General features: G+C 39.8%; 1 protein-coding gene across 5 annotated transcripts in view; it reads right to left on the bottom strand.

The window, feature by feature from the left end:
• The window catches only part of LOC127416144 (transcription regulator protein BACH2-like), a 163,311-nt gene that overhangs the window by 32,692 nt on the left and 109,239 nt on the right, over positions 1 to 21,380 (bottom strand). For 4 of the 5 annotated variants that reach the window (XM_051655306.1, XM_051655311.1, XM_051655308.1 and 1 more), the window contains one exon: positions 13,306 to 13,560. In XM_051655306.1, coding sequence (XP_051511266.1) covers positions 13,306 to 13,560 — 255 coding nt within the window. Of the gene's footprint in view, positions 1 to 13,305; positions 13,561 to 15,080; positions 15,126 to 21,380 lie in introns of those variants that run through there. The other variant, XM_051655307.1, reaches the window with a different exon arrangement.

Below are 21,380 nucleotides of genomic sequence, written 5' to 3'. Positions count from 1 at the left end.
CTGAAATATTTGCATCTTTATTTTACTGACTAATAAGATACCTTGTTTTAGTCAAATTCTAAGGCAGCATCACATGTACCTGTATCTTTCCTGTTAAAAGAAATCCCACAATGCATTGCAACGACCTCTGTAAAGAAAATATGTTGCGAGAGATAGTGTAGTTCTGTGTAATTAAACATGGAATATTTTACCCAATATTTGTGTGTGCAATCTATCTATTTTATGCTTATTTGGGCATGATGCTGTTAGCTTAGCATCATGCTAACGGCAAACTCTTCGAGTCGAGTCTTCTGAGTGCTTTTTGTGTGGCGTATGAAATTGCTACCTAAGTAGAGCGTTCTGAATCAGATTCCATGATGGTTAGGATGCTGCCTTTGTAGGCAGTAGGCAGTGAGGCAGCTCACTAGGTTTTGGATCAGAGCTATAGAGCTAGAGCATGAGAGAGAAAAGCTGTGTCCTAAACAACACACTATACACTATGGACTTACAACATGTACTATGCACTCAGCCATGTAGTGTATGGATTTTCAAAGTGTAGTATCGTCCCAAATGGAACACTTAACATTTTTGTTTTTTTACTACACGGAAGCATTCACCGTTTGTGATCTTACAAGTCACAGCTTACGGAAGTTACGTTTCAAACCCAAGCGTTGTGTTGCTGCTAGCTTTAGTGTGCTATCCACCCTCAGTTCAGTGGTGGTGGCGTAGTGGGCTAAAGCACATAACTGGTAATCAGAGGTTGCTGGTTCAATCCCCAAAGCCACCACCATTGTGTCCTTGAGCAAGGCACTTAACTCCAGGTTGCTCCAGGGGTATTGTCCCTGTAATAAGTACACTGTAATTCACTTTGGATAAAAGCGTCTGCCAAAATGCATAAATGTAAGTTCAAAACCTATATCTCAATAATATACAAACTTACACAGCATGGTATGATGAGAAAGTGTTTAACTCACTTTTGTAAGGTGCTGTCTTCACAGAAGTTTCACTAGTTGTCATATTCTCTATTGTTTACAATTGTTTTGCCAGATCACTATCACTGCCGTTAACTTCGCCCCTTCTACTATGTACGGCAAGCCACATGCGCTGACTGCATGAAGTGTCCAACATTCCACACTCCGTTTTGACGATTAAAAAAGTGCATCATCCTGGTACTCCTAGTACACTTCTTTTTATTGCATTTTCAGTGCAAACATACTACTCGCAATACTTACACTTCAAAATGATGTAAAATAGTGCAGAAGTGTGCGGTTTTGGACGCACCTATTGGCTTAACCATGTTGCACTACAGAGACAAACAACAAAAGAGAAGATAAATGCACAGAAAATGAAAATATAGCACTATTGCTGCTCATTTGGGGACAGACTTTGACATACGAGGCACTGGACCTGTTAACAACGTTTATTATGTGGGAAGCAGACAAAGGAACAAATTTATCTCCACGACAGTTCTGGGTCATTTATGCTAATTCTGACTACAGACTGTTCACTCTCTCGCTGGGCCTCAAAAGGGTCATATTGTTACAGAGCAGGAAATTACATGAATTGTACATCATGCATCCTGACAACTTGGGAATTGTGCCAAGTGATTCCTTCCATAAAAAGGTCATGGAATGCTATAAAGCCCTCAAACCTGCCCTCTCGTTCATACATTCTCTCTCTTTTATCTTCTGCCTTCACCTTCTCAGCAGCAGAGACAGCTAATTTATGTTAATTTGCTCAGGCAAATTCATGAATTTTAATGAGGCACAGATCCGCATGACAATGGATCGAGTGCTTTACAGTGTCTGAAAAATACAAAAGTTCGACTGAAGACAGGATGCCTGCAATATGAAATTTGCTGACTAACCTGACATTAAACTCCACACCCAGACACAGACAAATGAGCTGCGGTGTAGCAAAAAGTCACGGTTAACTTTGAATATATGTGTTCATGTAGAGTATGTGGTGTTTATTGGCTGTGCTTCAAAACCTACTGAGACAGCATTTTTGAGCATCATAAGCAATTTGAATGTTCGAACATGGCAAAAAATTGCTGTACAGGTAGGCAGCTCAAGAGGTTTTGAAACAAAGGCATTGTCACCATCACAAATAAAAGTGGTAAAGTGGCAGTAGATAATTTTAGCTTTTTTATTTAATATTACATAAGAATAAAAGGAAATCTGAGTACTTTTAAGGGTAATATAGCTAAGAGTGTGAACATTTCACTACACATACAGCACTGTGCAATAGTCTTATGCACATTAGATGTTTCACAAAAACATTTGTCTTAAGATCGTTATTTTATATCTTCTGCTTTAGAGTGCCAATAGGAAATATTAATTTTAGATTCCCAAACATTCCTTTTGCAAATAGAATAGAACAGAAGTAGAACAAGGAGTTCTGCAACAGATGGTATGGACCCCACAGAGACCGGATCTGAACATCATTGAGTCAGTCTGGGATTACGACCCACCTAACCCACCCTAACACTAACCCTAGACAGAAGCAATTGATACAGACTAAATACATAGAACTGTGGCAAGTTCTCAAAGATGCTTGGAACAATCTATCTGCCAACAACCTTGAAAAACTATGCATAAGTGTACCAAGGAGAATTGGTGCTGTTTTAAAGGCATAGGGTGGTCACCAAATATGGATTTAGTTTTTTTTATGTTTACTGCACTTTGTATGAAGTTATTTGATAAATAAAAATTATTAAATGTCATTATTTTTGAAAACATTCTCACTATACATTTTTCACAACTGCCAACATTTTCTTCACAGTACTGTACAGTACACTGACATAAACAGTGGCCCAAAAAAGTATTTGGACACTTAAACCACACTTCAATGTATGAATGTAATTGCACTAGATTACAAAATATCAAAGCAAGTGGCATTTATTTTAAACAGAGATATAACAAGCACACTTTTCAAGCAAAACATTTCACAAAATAACTTTTGTTAGATTTGAAATTATTAAGCAGCAGATACAGTACTATGCAGAAGTTTTAGGCACTTGTTAAAAATGTTGCATAGTGAGGATGTCTTCAAAAATAATGACATAGATAGTTTTCATTTATCACTTAATGTCATACAAAGTCCAGTAAACATAAAAAAGCTAAATCAATATTCGGTGTGACTACCTTTGCCTTTAAAACAGCACCAATTCTCCTAGTTATACCAGGACACAGTTTTTCTTGGTTGCTGGCAGATAGGATGGTCCAAGCTTCTTGGAGAATTCGCCACAGTTCTTCTATCTATTTAGGCTGTCTCAATCGCTTCTGTCTCCATATGTAAACTCAGACAGACACGATGTTCAGTGGGGGGCTTTGTGGGGCCATGACATCTGTTGCAGGGCTCCCTGTTCTTCTATTCTAATCTTTTCTATTTACAAAAGTAATGTTTGTGAGTCTAACATTTATATTTCCTATTAACACACTAAAGCTGAAGATATAAATAACCATCTTAAGACAAATGCTTTTATGAAACATCTTATGTGCCTAAGACTTTTGCACAGTACTGTATATGGTTCATAATGAAGACAAAAAGTGTTTGGACACTTTCTGGTTGCCAAACGTAGTGAAACGTTCATAGTTTTTGTGATGAACTACAACTGTGGTTACTTTGCTAGTGCACCTGGGTGAACTTGAGGGGAACTGACTTCATAAATTCAAAATTAATGTTTTGTTATCTGATACCATGAGATCCAGACAGTTTAATATGTGAGTGTCCAAATACATTTTGGGGCCACTGACTCAGACTTACAATCACACATGCAGACACTCAGATGGGTAAACACTTGACAGTTTTAGAGTCAACCCTCCCTAGTGCGATGGATTAAATCAGCTACTCTACTGGCTTATCCTCTCAAAGTGAGGTTTACGGTATACAACCAGGCAGAGAAGCGGACATGACCTCGCTGTCCTTATAGTAAGACATTCTGCCTTAGTCTTTGGGCCTTTAAGACAAGGACTGAGCTCTTTCACTCCCTTCTTGAGTAATTTTTCTTCTCATTTAGGTTTCCATTCAACAGAGGGACTTCCTCTCTCACTGGCTTTCCTTCTTGTACTCTCTGCCCAGCCCCCCACACTGTGATAGAAAACAGATCTCCCTCCATCTGCACAACAGGCTGCTAATGTGCGATAGTCTCGTGCTCCTCTGAGTGTTAGCATGCACGTCATTGTGCTGTTACTTCCTCCCTGACCTGCTGTATCCCACAGGATTACCCCTCGACTGCCCCAGCCAGGTCCTGACCTGCTCCAAAGCCTCTCTCTGTGTTTGTGTATATCACCTATTAACTGTAATTCCTGCTACACATTGACCCTTTCCCTCAAAGGTGACAGCCACTAAGATTTTCTGTAGATGTGGTCAAGATGACACATCAATTATTTTAAACAGATAATGTATTATAGACATACTCTAACTTTCACAGCACAATTCTCTTTGACAAGACCACCATTTAATGAAACAGTTAACACAATTGTTTTAAAGTTGATGTGTTGACGTTAACTTTCTCCTATCCCAGCTTAAGATGTAGAGATAAGTATAGCTAAGCCATTCATAGGTTGATTTCGTAGGCATTATTGACTTAACCAATGGCATGAGATTGCGACTACGTTACGTTTGTCCAACCAATGGTGGACCAGGAAAGTGTTTGGACAACCTGTTTTGAACAAGTTAATATTTTTGCAGTTACGTTTTGAGCAATTTCCACTGGTGGCAGAGAAATTACTTACTGAAGCTTTAAAGGTATGAAAAGTAGCAAAAACAACCTGTTCAATTCTAAAGCCCAAAGTATACTTTGTTTAGATGGGAATGCTAGGCACTAGCGTACAGGATGCCTATGGCAAATTTGTCATCAGTTGAGTGCTTGAGCACTAAACGCGTGCGGACGTATTTTTCTAACCGCACGTACTCTATGCGCATGTGCCTGGAATTATTTGCACAAATTAGTGGGTCCACAAGCTGGCAACACTCACAGTTGAGCCATTGCTTTCATGAAGAAGTGCTAGAAGAATATAGTAATCGCCACTAAAAAACAGGAGACAAAAGTGGAATCAAGAACGTGTGTGTGAGCACGTCAGGACATACTGTACTTGCATTTGTATAACTTGAGTCTGAAAGAAATGGTCCAGTATCTCATAGAAGTCATGCATGTGCCAATCAGCTTGTGTATGTGCACACATTCAAATGAAGTATACTTTGAAATGTATGCGTTCAAGTATACTTCGAGCTTAAGTGTCAGAAAAAGGGTCAAAAATGGTAATGTTAAACTTAAAACAGTTTCTGGTGCATGAATTCTTGGACTTTAAACTTTAGAAGTAAACTCTGTGAAAAATAAATTCTAAAATATGGCCCCATTAAGCAAAAGTGACTAATTATTTGTTGCTTACAGTGTTGATTGTAATCTAGTTACTTTACATACAAGCATTGTAACACAATAAAATTTAAATTCTTGTAATCAGATTACAGTTACCGACTATCAGTTAAGTTAATTACTTTACTTAACAAGTCAAGAAACACATGGTGCTGATGGTATGACTTGAGTGCGACAATGAAAAAGAAGGAAATATAGACATACATTTTAATTAATTAAACAGAAAAACAAAAACTTTTCTGTGTAAAGTGTTTTAAAAAGTGACATAAAAGTAATTTGTAATGTGATTTATTTGATGAAGCCAACACTTCCAAAACTGGCTGCTTATAAGAGACAATGGACTTGTCACAATTTATTGTTATACCGAACAAAACAATTACTCTGTATCTGAAGGAACAGTTTGTGTGCCGGGTTTCTGTAGAACATCTTCAGGCAGGAGGCTAATAGGAATCACTTTAACGTTCAGCAGCCCAAACCAAGCTGAAATGGAACTACCCTCCCAGCAGGCCTTTCAAAAGTACAGTTTCAAAGAGCTTTAGTGCTTTGAGAAATGAGGCTATTTCGCAATTCGCTGTAGGAGGTGTTGCGACTTTTATGTTTTGATGAATGCATGTTTTTCAGTGTGTGTGTGTGCACGTTGGGGTTTAAGAGAGTGTTGCGACGGTGCTGAATTTCATGTGGTTGCTGTTCACAACTCTCTCCATTTGGAAGACTGTACACTTTATAACAGGAGGTGGTTTGAGGTCACTGTGCAGACTAGTACTGAATCAGACTCACAGAGAAATATATATTCAAACATACAGACAGACCAATGCTGGCTATCCAAAGCGCTGCTGAATCACAGTGACACATACTGAGTGCACAGCTGTAAAGGGACTCAAGCAAGCATACACAGATGCCCTAAGAAAGAAAGATCACAAATAAGATTTCTTAGCAACACTTTTGGGATCAGAGATTAGACAGTAATTCATGACTAAAAATTACACTATTTATGGACTTGTTTGGGATTATCAAGTATTTATTAAGCCTTTACTGGCTGATTTCTTATTCTTGCTTTATAGCCCTTTATAATTGCTTTTATCATAACAATGAATTTCTAAGCTAAGAACAAAACATCAATAGCTAGTATGATGCAAAATACATCCTTTATTGGTTCTCAGTACAAAGTGTGAAATACGTGTAAAATGCATATAGTATTTCAACAAAGCAGGGAAGGTTAGGGTTAGGTTTAGGGGTAGGAGTTTAATTAGGTGTAGGGTGTTTGTGGGACTCTAAATAAACACAATAAACATACTGCAGTGATGCCCTGTCATGTGTATTTTGTTGATTCATGTCTTTTATTTTGAAAAGTTTAGTTCCTGTTCCCATGTCATGTGATTTCATGTTTTCCCTCCATGTTCACGTGTCATGTTTTCAATGGTTTATTGTTTAATTAACTTGTTAGAGTTCTGTTTGTTCATTGGTTTAGGTTCTCCCATGTCTTGTATTTAAGCCCTCGTGTTTTCCATTGTGCCTTGTCAAGTATTGAATGTGAATGTATGTGGATGTGTTTCAAGTCAAGTCAAGTCAAGTCAAGTCAAGTCAAGTCAAGTCAAGTCAAGTCAAGTCAAGTCCACGTGTAGTTAGGGTTTTGGATTTCACTTTTGTAAATGAACTGCACTTGGGTTCTCTCATCTTCACATCATCATCTTCGTCTTCATCATTGCCATTGCCAGCACTGCCAGCACACGTTACAGAATACTTGATCACCCATAATGAACCCAGCAGTTTGGCTTTTGCGCCTACGTCAGGGGAATCGTCCCCTGGAGGACTATGTTGAGGAATTCTGCGCTCTAGTCTTCCAGGTGAACTTTAATGAGGTCGCCCTCAAAGACATTTTCAGATTTGGATTGTGTGAGCCGATCTCCTCCTTGATGCCTAGCAGTCGCAGTCCCCTCAATCTGGCTCAATATATCGACCTCGCCCTGCAGATCATTGGTTCCACGTTCACTGTGGGGGAGGCGGATGCCGAGCCAGAGTTCCACGACATGGCCGCCGCCGAGACAGAGTTCCACGACATGGCCGCCAAACCAGAGTTCCTAGTCATGGTCGCTGAGCTAGTGCCATCTTTTGCCCCGAATCATCAGCCTGCTCTATGCCATGTCACAACTACGCCTCAGCCTGCTCCATGCCATGTCACAACCACATCTGAGCAGTTGGACCTGGAGATGGTTCCCACCCTTGTACCCACCCTTAGTTCTCCTGTGCAGGCAAGGGGAACTTGCAACCCTCCGACCCCGCTTGGACCCTCCGAGCCCTGGAATCCGCCTTGGCCTGTCGGTCCCTCGACATCGCCTCAGCTCTGCGTTCCCTCGGCTACACTGTGGTCCTTCAGCCTGTCGGCTTTGCCGGGGTCCCTCGTCCCTCCGGCTCCTCCTTGGTCTGTCGGTCACCTGGCTTCGCCTTGGCTCTCCGATCCTCTGGCTGTGCCTCGTCCCTCTGATCTGTCAGCTCCACCAGGGACCTCCTTCCCTACAGCTCCACCTTGGTCCTCAGTCCCACTGGCTCCGCCTCAGTCTTCCGATCCCCCAGCTCCGCCTTGCTCCTCTGAGCCTCCAGCGCCGCCTTGGTCCTCCCTGCCTTCGGCTCCACCCTGGCCCTTCGACTCTGCGGCTACTCTCTGGGTACCAAGTTCCATGGTGTCGCCCTTTGAGTCTCTCATGGCTCTGCTTTCCACAATTCCACCCCTCGAACCTCTCAGGGCCCCACCCTCCATTGACTCTGCCCTGGTCCCATGCCCCTCGCCCTTTCTCGCCATGCCATGCCCCACGCCTCAAGACACCCCCCCCCCCCAGCTCCCTACAGAACTTTGGAACTATGTAATGTTTTTTGTGTTTGTTCTTGTGTTGGGGCGTCGGGAGCCGCCCCTTAGTGGGGGGGATATGTCACGTGTATTTTGTTGATTCATGTCTTTTATTTTGAAGAGTTTAGTTCCTGTTCCCTTGTCATGTGATTTCATGTTTTCCCTCCATGTTCATGTGTCATGTTTTCATTGGTTTATTGTTTAATTAACTTGTTAGAGTTCTGTTTGTTCATTGGTTTATGTTCTCCCATGTCTTGTATTTAAGCCCTCATGTTTTCCATTGTCCCTTGTCAAATATTGAATGTGAATGTATGTGGATGTGTTTTGTTTTATGCCAAGTCAAGTTTTTGTCAAGTCTAGTTTTAGTCAAGTCATGTTTAGTTTAGTTCATGTGTAGTTAGGGTTTTGGATTTCACTTTTGTAAATAAACTGCACTTGGGTTCTCTCATCTTCATCATTGCCAGCACTGCCAGCATCGTTACATGCCCCTATATGGTAGTATTTAATTATGGATGCAAATAGCATCTAACACTATTTGCCCTTAGTGCAAAGAGGATGCTTTTTGTTTCTATTTACGCTAAGCATCAAAAGTCACTGCCTTCTATATTTATTTTATACTTATAAGTTGCACATTCACATAGTGTAATGAGAACCTATAAAGGATGTATTTTGCACCTTACTAGCTAGTTACTAGCTATTTTGACAATTGTGACTAGACTGAAAACCCATGCATTCTCTGACTAACACTGTGCTGTACTTTACCTTACTGAATGCACTGCTTTACTTTATTTCAAAGCATGTCCTTTTATTTATGCTTTCCCCTTTCTCCTTAATAATCTTTAATTCAGCTTATTCTTCTCCTTTTCTTTTTCTTTCCTTTTTCACTTTAAATTGACTTCTACATGCCTTTACTTTTCCTTTTATCATGCCTAATTAAAGTCCTTTGAATTACCATTGCGTATGCAGTGTGCAGTATAAATAAACTTGCTTTGCCTTTGTAAGTAAATTCATTTATTAAGTTATTAAATCAAGATTTGTGAAGGTCACGTTAAAGTGATTCCTATTAGCCTCCTGCCTGAAGATGTTCTACAGAAACCCGGCACACAAACTGTTCCATCAGATACAGTGTAATTGTTTTGTTCGGTATAACAATAAATTGTGACAAGTCCATTGTCCCTTATTAGCAGCCAGTTTTGGAAGTGTTGGCTTCATCAGATGAATCACATTATTAATTACATTTAAGTTACATTTTAAAACACTTTACACAAAAGTTTTTGTTTTTCTGTTTAATTAATTAAAATATATGTCTATATTTCCTTCTTTGTTGCACTCAAGTCATACCCTCAGCACCATGTGTTTCTTGACTCATTAAGTAAAGTCATAAATTTAATTGATAGTCAGTAACTGTAATCTGATTACAAGAATTAAAATTTTAATGTGTTACAAATAGAAATATGTCTGAAAGCATGAGGTCTGATAGAAGAATTAAGAGAAGAGAATCACATGAATCAGCAGAGGTTAAAATGGCACTGCAATTTATGTGATTAAGGAATTATAATAGAGCAAGAGAGCTGGTGAATTAGCTTCCTTTGAAAATTACAGTCACACACAGTGCTGTTTTTGCTGAACTGTGTCTTATATCCAGAGAGAGAGAGACAGAGAGAGAGAGAGAGAATGGCACATTCTGAAAGCTAACACCTGGGAGGAGATATAAGCTGACAGACCTAACATTTACACATGGCTTCATCATGTGACGAATGGCCATACATACAGTATTGGGTGCTGACAGTTAATAAGGCCATTTCGCACTCATCTAGGTATGTAGTGTGTTTTGAAGGTTGTCTTCTAATTATTGTGGCTGGAGGGGATCCAAAATCACCATCAAAGCCAAACCTCTGATGGGAGTCAAAAAATAATCACAACTGACAGAATAAGCAAATCAACCAAATATCACACCACAGATATAAAAAAACTACATATTAATATATATATATATATATATATATATATATATATATATATATATATATATATATATATATAATGAGTAAATGGCGAGTAAATGATGACAGATTTTGGGTGAACTAACCCTTTAACATTCAAGAATCAGTGTGATACTTCACAGCTTTTTCTAATCTTATAAGTAGCGATCATAAAAAAAAAAAAAAAAAAAAATCAACTTGATGACAATTATTACATATCCTCTATTAAATGTTTTACCTTCTGTTAAAGCTTCAATGATAGCAGCCAAATGGACTTAAATTAAGTGAGAGGAACATAATGAAATAGCAAAAATAACAGGTTAATTTTTAAATGAATATTACTTTTTTACACAAACAATTTGGATGAGCCTCAACAGAATATGTGGGTTAAGAAGGTACATTTCAGAAAACAAAGTATGGACAGTGATTCATTATGAGATTCTTCAGTATCGAAATGCTGGGTGTCTAATACAGGACTTCTTCCATTTCTGTGGGGAGGCTGTTTTTTTGTCACTCTTCATGATCTGATTCCCAACAAAGAGCCGATTAAAGGCCTCTCTCTCTCTCTGTGCTCAACATTCGCTGGCTAACACAGATGATGTCACAAACCCGATGCAGTCCCCACAACTCAACAATAACAAGGTCATCTGGGAGGGGTAGGTGGGTGGGTGGGTGGGGCGGGGGGTGTTGCGGAGGAGAACAGGAGGTGGGGGTGCTCTTTGTTTCACATTTCATCTGCAGTGGATTTTTTTTCCATTAACCAACCTACCAGTATCACCCCCACCCCAGCTTAAACCCCCTATTCTTCCCCATTTCCACTTGCCTTATTTGACGTATAGGGGGCGATGTTCAGCAGGGCATCACTAAGGCAGTCATAAAGGATACTGCTGCATATGTGGACACTAAACAAAGAGCACAAAGTCTCTAACACACAGATACATTGCCTCAATCTTTCGAGATTTTGATGGCTACACATATGCAATCTTAAAGGGATGGTTCACCCCAAAATGAAAATTCTGTTACCGTTTAGTCACCCTCATGTTGTTTCAAACTCAAATGACTATTTTTCATATGTGGGACACAAAAAGAGATGTTAGTCAGAATGTTAGTCTCACATTCAAATGATAGTTCACCAAAAAAAGAAAATTCTCTCATCATTTACTCACCCTAATGCATCAAACAAAGATTTTAAGAAGAATATCTCAGCTCTGTAGTTCCTTCCAATGTAAGTGTATGGTGGCCAGAACTCTGAAGCTCCAAAAATCACATAAAGGCATCATAAAAGTAATCCACAAGACTCCAGTGGTTAAATCCATGTCTTCAGAAGCGATATGACAGGTGTGGGTGAGAAACAGATCAATATTTAAGTCCTTTTTTACTATTAATCTCCACCTTCACTTTCAGAATGTGAAAGTGAAAGGACCTACAGAGCTAAGATAATGTTCATTTCTGTTCAGCAGAAGAAAGAAAGTCACACACATCTGGGATGGCATGAGGATGAGTAAATGTACATTTCTGGGTGATTACTTTCATACAATGAAAGTGAATGGTGACTGAGGCTGTCAGTCTATAACATTCTGCCTAACATCTCCTTTTGTGTCCCACAGTAGATAGTAAGTTATGTGGGTTTGAAAAAACATGAGGGTAAATAAATGATGACAACATTTTTGAGCAAACTACCCCTTTAATATCTTGCACTGCCTTTTTCGTCTCATTCCACACCCACTGCACTCTCATTTTATTTAATATTTGTTGTACTTTTTTATATTTCTTTTAGTCTTTATACACGCCTTTAATTTACAACTTTTTATATGCATCTATTCATTTATTTTTTACTATATATTTCAATTTAATGCAATGACTTTGGGACAGAGAGAGAGATAAACTGATAAATAATTAATGAAGGAGGCAAGAAGTGAATGAAAGAAGCATTCCATTTTGTATTTGAAAGTCTCTAGAGCTAATTACCTCTTTTGAGGCAAATAAGACTTCATCTGTGTACAGCAAAACCTTCCTCAGCAATCCCCAAACATTCCTCAATATCTCAATCATAACAATGCAATTTAATGCTAATATATTTGACACATATGTATTATAGATAATACATATGTGTGCACTCCTCAACACTGTTGTAGTCATAGCCCACCTTAAACTACATGCTCCCTTGCGTAACAAGTGTCCCACTTCTGAGCATGTGAATTCACATGACATTGTGATGTATGAGTGGGGGTGTGACTACATAACTGCAGGTGTTCATATGTGACATTAACGCCTCTGTAGAAAACTCAATCACTCCAGAGGTTGGAAAGCAGGGGTGTGTGTGTGTGTGTGTGTGTGCATTTGTGAATGCTGAAGGCAAATTCACAGCCTACCCTTTAGCCACAGTTTTAATTCTTACATTCCATTAAAACTATTGAAATCAGCAATTGTATGAATTTAACATACCTAAAGGTATAATATGAAATGTGCTATTAACCAGCAATTTGCAAAATGAACACATCTTCTTTACAAAAACCACACAAAAGTGGCCACAAATTCGCCACTTATTATTTTCACATGCAAATAATCTTGCTATTCGCCACAAATGTTTGCCAGAAATTTGCAGCTCTTCACCAGTAGTCACCAGAACCTGCAGCAAACCTTTGGCGACAATGAAAAGTTTCACGCAAAGCTAATTTGCATATGAAAATAATGAGTGGCGAATCTGCGGCAACTTTTTTAAAGGCTGTCAGGACAGTGATGTGGTTTGCTAAGGCTAACAACTTTGCTAACTAGCATAATGTTTGTCACTACATACTTTTCAGAGATAAGTGTCTATCTTGAACAGATAAATAGAGACATAGTAATTTATATTATTGAGTCATAATCAGTGACGAACAGCAGCATGTGATCACAAGTTGATAGCGAGGCACATCTCCTGCTTGCAGTCTCTTTTAAACAGTTGTGTTTGGATTTCGAGGGGAGGGTCTCTGATTCCATGATGACATACTGTACATCAATCACTACACATGTTGATATCAGGCATACTGAAAAATTACAGTGAAGTTCTTGTGCATGTATAGAGTATGTATGCGTTTTCTGTGTGTGTGTGTGTGTGTGTGTGTGTGTGTGCATATACATACCTCCTCTGGCATGCTGAGAACCAGTTCATTGTCACTTTGGGTGACGAAGCCCTGTAGGAAGTACTCGCTGCAGGCTGCTAAGATCGCCCTGTGCGCGCGAAACTCCTTTCCCTCCACCAGCACGGTCACATCACAGAGCAGGCCTTGCTTCCGCTGCTCATTCAGACCCAGCAGGATGTTTGCACAGTGCACTGTCGACTCATACACGTACATGGGAGCTTCAGACTTCTCATCCACGGACATACCGCTCACACCCTGTACAGAAAGAGACAGAAACCAAGTGGTCAATTTGCGTCATCCAGATGACAACGGCATGTCACTTATATTCATGGGTTCCTGCAGGATTTCATCGGAGGGTACGCACAAAAATCTGCCTAAAACAACCTTACACATAGGGGGGTCCAGGGGCATGTTCCCCCGGGAGACATTTTTTGCAAAAACAACACCAAAGCATTCAATTCCGTTGACTCTGAGAGAAGCATTTTTGGTATATTCGAGTATGAGTAGTATTCATGTAACTATTGACTAAAGAATTTCTTCCATAACCGTTCAGAACAAACGCGTACTTGCGCTAAAAAACTAAACGCATCACAACGAATAGAGCAGAATGCAGATGTCTCGAGACAAGATTTATCGGTTGAAAGAGTTCTTTTTAACTTGATATGGGGACTAAAAATGCAGCGCTCCTGTGAGAGATGCTAAAAACACAGTGAAACGTGACACAATTGTCAAAAAGACATCCATCTAGCGAATGTTTACATGGAAAGCAATTGAAAAACAGCGCTAGTGGACGCAAAAACACTTTTGGTATGAACAGCCCCTTGTTCACATGACACAGCACTAGCTGAAGTTTCTCAAAGTTGCCTCTCAAAAAAACAACCGTTTGTTTCAGTTGATTGTAGGTAAATATCCACTGTATCCAGCGCTGTTTGTTCTTTGTGTTCGTAAATATCCCGATACTGTCTTCTGTGTGATACCACTCCAAATGATTCAGTGAGAGGGCACTCCGAACAAATTGTACTGATTCACAAATCGATTCAGATCATTTTGCAAGCCCATTTGGCCAATTCACGGAAAAGAACCGACTCAAAAGCATTATTCATTCACAAATTGGGCAATGCTAGTTCTATTAAACAGCCAACAGAAATACGGGACACTTCATGATTGATTAAATATTCTGAGAGTAAATGTGTCTCAGGTCAGTCGGAGCACTCATGGTATGCACAGCTGCAGGCGCCACTGTTTAAAGACCCAGTGAAATCAGTGTTTTGTAGCATTTAGTCAATGTATGAGGCCATCTATATTTTAGTGTACTCCTAAACATGGAAAAAAGTAACTTTTAGAATGTGGATCGAAAATATAGATGACTCATAGTGCACTACACAGATTTTTGTCCAATCAAATGCTCTCTTGAATGAGAATGTCCCTTCCCCTAATGCCACCTGCAAATACATCGACACAGGAAAGGAAACTGCACTCGTCAAGACAGTTCATGGGACTTAAAAAGAAAAGTTCATCCAATGATTAAAATTCTGTCATTAATTATTCACCATCATGTTGTTCCAAATCCCTATCACTTTCTTTCTTCTGAGTAATTTCCTTGATTTCCTGATTTCCTTTGGTGTTCAACAGAAGAAATAAAGTCATGGGTTTGGAATGAAATAAGGGTGAATAAATAGACAGAATTTTTATTTTTGAGTGATCTATCCCTTCACAAAAACACATACACACAAGTGCACCTGAACCTGTTATGCTACACGGTTCAGTAATCTCACCATGACCACCTCCTCGAAGATCTCAGCCACAGCAAGTAAACACACAACCACACTCCTGCAAAGCAACAAGCAAAACAAAGCTCCAAACCCTCCCACACAATCCACGTGGGGATCAGCTTCCGTCACAGCATTCACACTCTCTCTTTTAACATACACCCCCACGTAAGCAGGTGCAGATTCACACTTTAAACAATGACCCTATGCAAACATGCAGCGGTAGATTAGCTGTGCATCATGCAAGCTTGCGAGGGTGATTTAGTTGTCGAAACAGTGGGGATTCTGCTATCGGTTCTTATGTAGGAGGCATGCGGAGAGATGCTGGTGCAAGTGATCTCCAGACATACAGTCACAAAGATTACCATAATTCCAAAGACATAGCTTTTTTCTCTCCCCTTATTTCACCCATCAAACAGTACACCCGGTGCATGTGTGATTAGAGACTTAGCTTAAGTGCCTCTGCAATTCTGAATCAACTCTTTGTACACAATCGTGTCCTGCCCCCATACCCCAGGTCCTCTATCAAGACCCTTTGACAATCAGACCTCACAATGACTTGACGACACAAGTTTAATCTCATCAGTAAGGGCTGACTGGGAGAGGGGATTCTCTTTGAAGGTGGCTGGGTTGCATTTTGGCTGCCAAGTGAATATCACTAACCTCAATTAGCATTCAATCCCTGATGATTTGAATAAATGCAGAGTGAATATGATGACGACTGATGCTCTGGAGCAGAGCTCAGCATAAAGACTTGAAAGCACAACCTTAAGAACCTCTTAAGGATTTTTATTTGCAATATTGGCAAGGTGCGCATATGTTCTCTGAACACTTACCAGGCCATGCAAATCCTTTCATTTAGAAGGAAGGGAAAGTGCAAGAAACTATCTATGGCTTCTGAAGGAAGAGAGAGTTTGACACTTATGCTGCCCGAGTTGGGCATTTGTTATAACGATGGTGGAATGACCTGCCAAACTCAACCCGAGCAGCTGGTTCTCTAACATCCTTCAGAAAGCATCTAAAGACACAGCTCTTCCGTGAGCACTTGACCCAATCCCTTTAGTACACTGTCTTCTTATTTAAATGAAGTCCTGCTAGGGGTACTTCTTTAAACAATTTTGAAACTTGTATTACAGCACAACTGTCTCCCTAGTATGATTCGCTTCTGTTGTTCTCCTCATTTGTAAGTTGCTTTGGATATAAGCATCTGCTAAATGGATAAATGTAAATGTAATGAAATGGCACGCATTCCAGTTGGAAACAAAATAAGAAGCCATCTAAAACAATTACACAATGAATGATGAAAAAACTATTTTTTCCCCCGGTTGTACCAATGAATGAGCACAAGTGAATATGCTAGAATTCTGGCAAATTAACCGCAAACTTGCCACAAATTTGTCACTCATTATTTTCACATGCAAATGAGCTTGTGATTAACCGTAAATGTTTCCTGAAGTTTGCAGATCTTCGACAGTAGTGGTAAACCTTTAGAAAACCTTTGGAACAATGGACAATTTGCAGCAAGTTTGCCGCAAAGCTCATTTGCATGTGAACATTATCAGAGGCGAATTTGCCATGAACTCTCTATTTTTGTAAGGGTATACATGTAACACTTTTACACTACCTACATGATTTAATTATGTATGGTATCTGGCAAAATATTAATTGATTTGCATAAAACAAATTGCAAATGAATTTACATGATTTGACTATAATTGACTTTTTTTTGTATATTGATACTTTGGATACCTTGAATATTGTATGTAAAAACATTCATGCCAAAAAAGAACTTTGAAATTGAAATTGTGTGAGTGAGAGAGAGAGGATTCTTAAGCTCTGAATCAGGCAAATTTTAATTGTTTTTTAAACGAAACAATCTCTACCCTCAGCCTCTGCCAGCAGTCTTTTCCACAATACACTAAGCTATTTAAGTTGTCCAGGGCCAACCTCTTCTGCTCGCAGAATGATCAGTGCATGAATAAACAATTCCTACAGAGCTCCAGTCCAAGCCAACATTGCTGTTTCCACCCCTCTTGAAGCCAGGGCTGCCTCCGTCTGCCTACCTGTGGCGAGGGTTCTGCAGCCAGCACCCCTCCCTGCTCCCACAATCTCCAGCGACTGCACCTTAGGCAAACTCTAACCCACAGAGAAACTGGCCTGAAATTTCTTACCCTTGTCATTTTGATTTAACTCTTGACTGGGAAAAATGGGCAGTTTGTGTACTCCGTACAGACGATGCAGACAGGCAGTAGACTTGCACAGCTTAGCTCCATTTGAAGCAGGATGCATGCGGCAGTTGCTGAGGTAGGCAACTTCAATCAGAACTAGCAGCCTGTAAAAGCTGTGAGCCTTGACTGAAGGCTGACAGTTTATTGTGGCCCAAATTAAAACGTGAAAACGGAAAGTTATTCTCAGTCATTGGAAATGGCTGTGTGTGCAAATGGAAACTCCTCAAGCAAGAGACTGGAAGCAGTGGGCCAGACACCTCCCTCTCTCTCTTTCTCTCTATCTCTCTCAGTCACTCAGAAAATCAAACCACACAGCATGTGGGTTCAGAGATCCTACACTGCAGTGTGTGTGCACATATGTGCATGCGTGTGGGAGGAGACTGGTTACCATGAAAAGAACAAATACAAAAGACAAAGAAAGGTAAAGAGTGGCTGCATTGCATCTGTGAAATCACATCCTCATAAGGCCAAGTTGGACCATAAAAAAATAAAAATCACACGTCATCGATTTATGGCAAATAACTGATCAATTAAGGGTTGCACTTTATTTTACAGTATGTGTACTTTCAGTATACTTACCCAAGAAAATACTGAGTAATATTAGGTAACTACATGTACTTAATTTGGGTTAAGGTTAGGATTGGAGTTAGGTTTAGGGTTAGCACTTAGTAATTACTGTAGTTTTTGTAATTATATAATGTAGTACGTAAATATAAAATGTACTTTCAAATAAAGTACACTTTCAACGACACTTGCCAATACAGAGAGCAAATACAGACATGACTGCTACAGATCAATACAATGAAATGTGAAATGGTAGATTTTCTTGCCCCCACAATTTAAATATCTAGGGCATTTATGTCACTTTGGTGGCATTTGTTATCTGTGCCCTGGTTAATATATGACTCTTGATTGTTCCCGAGTAAAAGTGATCAAAGCCAGTTGTTGGGGCATTTTCTTTTGAGCTTTATTCCCCTGTTAAGCTAGTTTGTGCCGTGCATTTCCAGACGTTCACAGCAAAAGTTGATCTGGTCACTCCAATTGTTGTTTTTCAATCTGATTCTTTTCCTCACTCTAAATATGTTTTCATTGCTGCCTTTAGAGGATAATGACCTGTCTTCCAAGAATAATGTTTCCAGATGTGGTTGCAAGGTTCATAAGAATCCAAACACACTATTTCAGAATTGGAATGTGCTTTCTTTCCGTTCTGGGATTTTCAGAAAAGTATGATGCATATGCACACAAACTTACCACAAATGACTACTCTTGTTCGCGTTACCGATTAACTACTGAGGGATGCAATGGATTGTTGCTCTTTCTGCTTGTGTTTCTCTCCATTCCTTTCTTTTTTTTATTCCTTAGGACTTTCTCAATCTTGTTAAGCGTGGCAGCTAACTGGTTTTGTGAGGAACACTCCCACACACATCAAAAGCAGAGCTCCGTGATGGCTTTCCGACAGCTGTCACTGGCATTCTACTTTTTCCTGCTCAAGGGGCTGGAAGACTACCAGAGCCTCACTTTAGAGATGAATACTCTAATGTTTGTCACTCTCCTAAGAGAGTGACAAACAATTCGGAATCCAACTTTTCTTATTAAAATTTCATTTTATTTATGAGCAATGCAGACTCGCTTCATTGGTTATTATGAAAATTGGATTAAAATGCCAATTTTTGAAGCAGCAGTGTGGCCTTTTCACTACGGTGAATTCACTGAACAGCTGCACGATGTTTGGGCACTGTATTGCAGCGCAAAATCCTGCGTCTTATTCACTAACCGCCCGCAATCAAGCCTTTGTCATCCTTTTCAGCAATCATGACAGCAGTAATTCATCAAACAATGATCAAATGATAGAGAAAAATTTTATAACTGGTCATACATCCAGACATGTTGTGCGAGCTGATTCAGGTCAACATGGGAAATCGACATTGCTTCTGAAAGTTCATGTACTCTGAAATAGCAACATGATAACGGAAGCGATGCTTTATAGTTAAAAAGTACTTAAATATTGATCTTTTTCACACCAAAAGCGATCGTATTGCTTTAGAAGACATTCATTGTGTCACGTGATGCCATGCGAGGTTCGGACGTGTGAACGGTGAGCTCTGCGCTCTTTGCAAGTTTTAACACTATTAATGACATAAACCAGTGAGATTCGATACACTATGTTCCATAACTGTTCTAGGAGGACAATATGTCAAAGAATTCAAAATCCTCGGGCTCTGGAGACATTAAAAGACACTTTTGTGCTCAAGCTGATACCCCTGAGAAGGCCCCGAGCCCGGGAGTCTATTTGGTCGGAGAAATTAGGGAAATTCGGCGAGAAATGTTGAACATGTTGGCAAGGCTGACGAAGGTCGTTGCTGACTTGGAGGATCTTGCTGTAATGCGTTGATCGATCACTGCCATGGAGACCAAGTTCTCTGAGGTGGTTACAAGAGTGGGGGATGTTGAGAAACGGATCGATTATCTGGAGTCATTGGAGGGGGAATTAGCTGCTAATCCGCTAGCGACCAAGGTGGATTTGGAGCATGTCTGGGAGAAGTTGGAGGACTTGGAGAACCATAGCCAGCGGAATAATGTCTGAATCGTCGGAATTCCTGAAGCCGAAGAGGGTCAGGATATGGTGAAATTCCAAGAAGGGCTCTTTCCGAATCTACTTGACATAAAAGGCCATAAGCTGGAAATCGAGTGAACTCACAGGGTTCTGGCTTGGCGATCCGCTGAGGGAGAAAGGCAAAATCAATTCTGGCCAAATTTCTGAGATTATCCAATAAAGTTCAATCCTTTTTTTTTCTTTTTGTGCTGGTTCCACCTAGTGGCTGGAGTTTGTTTTGTGGAATAACACACCTTCGGGACAGTTATGTGGATGAATCTACACGTTCTTTTTGTTTATTCTGCCTATTGGCTGGAGTTTGTTTTATAGATTATCTTTTGTTGTGTAACTCTGTCTCACAAAATTTGAATAGAAACACCTGACTTGAGCAATCCGATGGCAAAATTGTCGTGGGAGCTCTCGTAGGCGTGCATGGGCTGTTTGAGTTTAGAGGGATGGATGCCAGTTGGCGCTTTAGTGCGCGGGGTTAATGCGCACCTTTTTCTTTTTTCTGTTTGTTTGGTTCTGGGGGAAGTTAGGGGTTTGATTGTTGCACTAATGTTGAAATGTGGTCTTTATAATTTTGTTTTTGACACACAATCTATTATTTCTCATATGTCAAAATGTCAAGTGTTAATATGAGCGAATTGTCTCTCTCCACATGGAATGTGAATGGGTTGGGGCATCCCATAAAAAGAAGGAAGGTTATTTCTCTTCTTAAGCGTAAGAAATATGATATAGTGTTTCTTCAAGAAATGCGTCTTTCCCCGCAGGAAGCTGAAAAATTTGGGAAGATATGGGTTGGACATGTTTTCTTAAGTGCTGGCTCAAGTAAGAGCAGGGGAGTCATTACACTGATAAGTAAGCATCTACAATTCAAATGTCTCAAATAGATAGATAAATTAGGAAGAGTCATTATCGTTTTAGCAGAAATTCAGTGGCAAAGTCTTATTTTGGCTAATATTTACGCACCTAAAGTTGATGATAAGGGCTTTTTTATAGCTCTTGAAGGGATGTTGCAAGCTGCTGGCACCCCTCATGATATAATATTGGGAGGAGACTTTAATCTTTTGATGGACTCAGTCCTTGATCATAGTGAAGCAAAAGTGTGCAAGCTCCCTAGAGCAACACTGACGCTTCACAGGTTGTGTAAAAATTTGGAGACTTTTGAACCTATCTTTATAGCTAGGGACTATAAAATGTTTTCATCAGTCCATAAGATTTAATCTAGAATAGATTTTTTTAATATCTAAGTCCCTCATTTCATCTGATGTTGATAGCTCAATTGGAAACATTTTAGTCTCAGATCACACCCTGGTGAGTTTAGTGGTGTTGCCACATATGGAGAAAAGGAAATCATATAGTTGGGAGCTTTAATGTATCCCTTTTGCAAAATCCTAAATTCCAACAAATGTTAAAGGCTGAAATCAATGTTTATATGGAGACCAACTGGTCCTCAATATCCTGTGCAGGCGTGGCTTGGGA

Source organism: Myxocyprinus asiaticus, chromosome 25 (assembly GCF_019703515.2).
Source record: "Myxocyprinus asiaticus isolate MX2 ecotype Aquarium Trade chromosome 25, UBuf_Myxa_2, whole genome shotgun sequence".
Classification (NCBI taxonomy): domain Eukaryota; kingdom Metazoa; phylum Chordata; class Actinopteri; order Cypriniformes; family Catostomidae; genus Myxocyprinus; species Myxocyprinus asiaticus.
The sequence above is the reverse complement of the archived record's forward strand: the minus strand, read 5'-3'. Positions and strand labels throughout refer to the sequence as shown.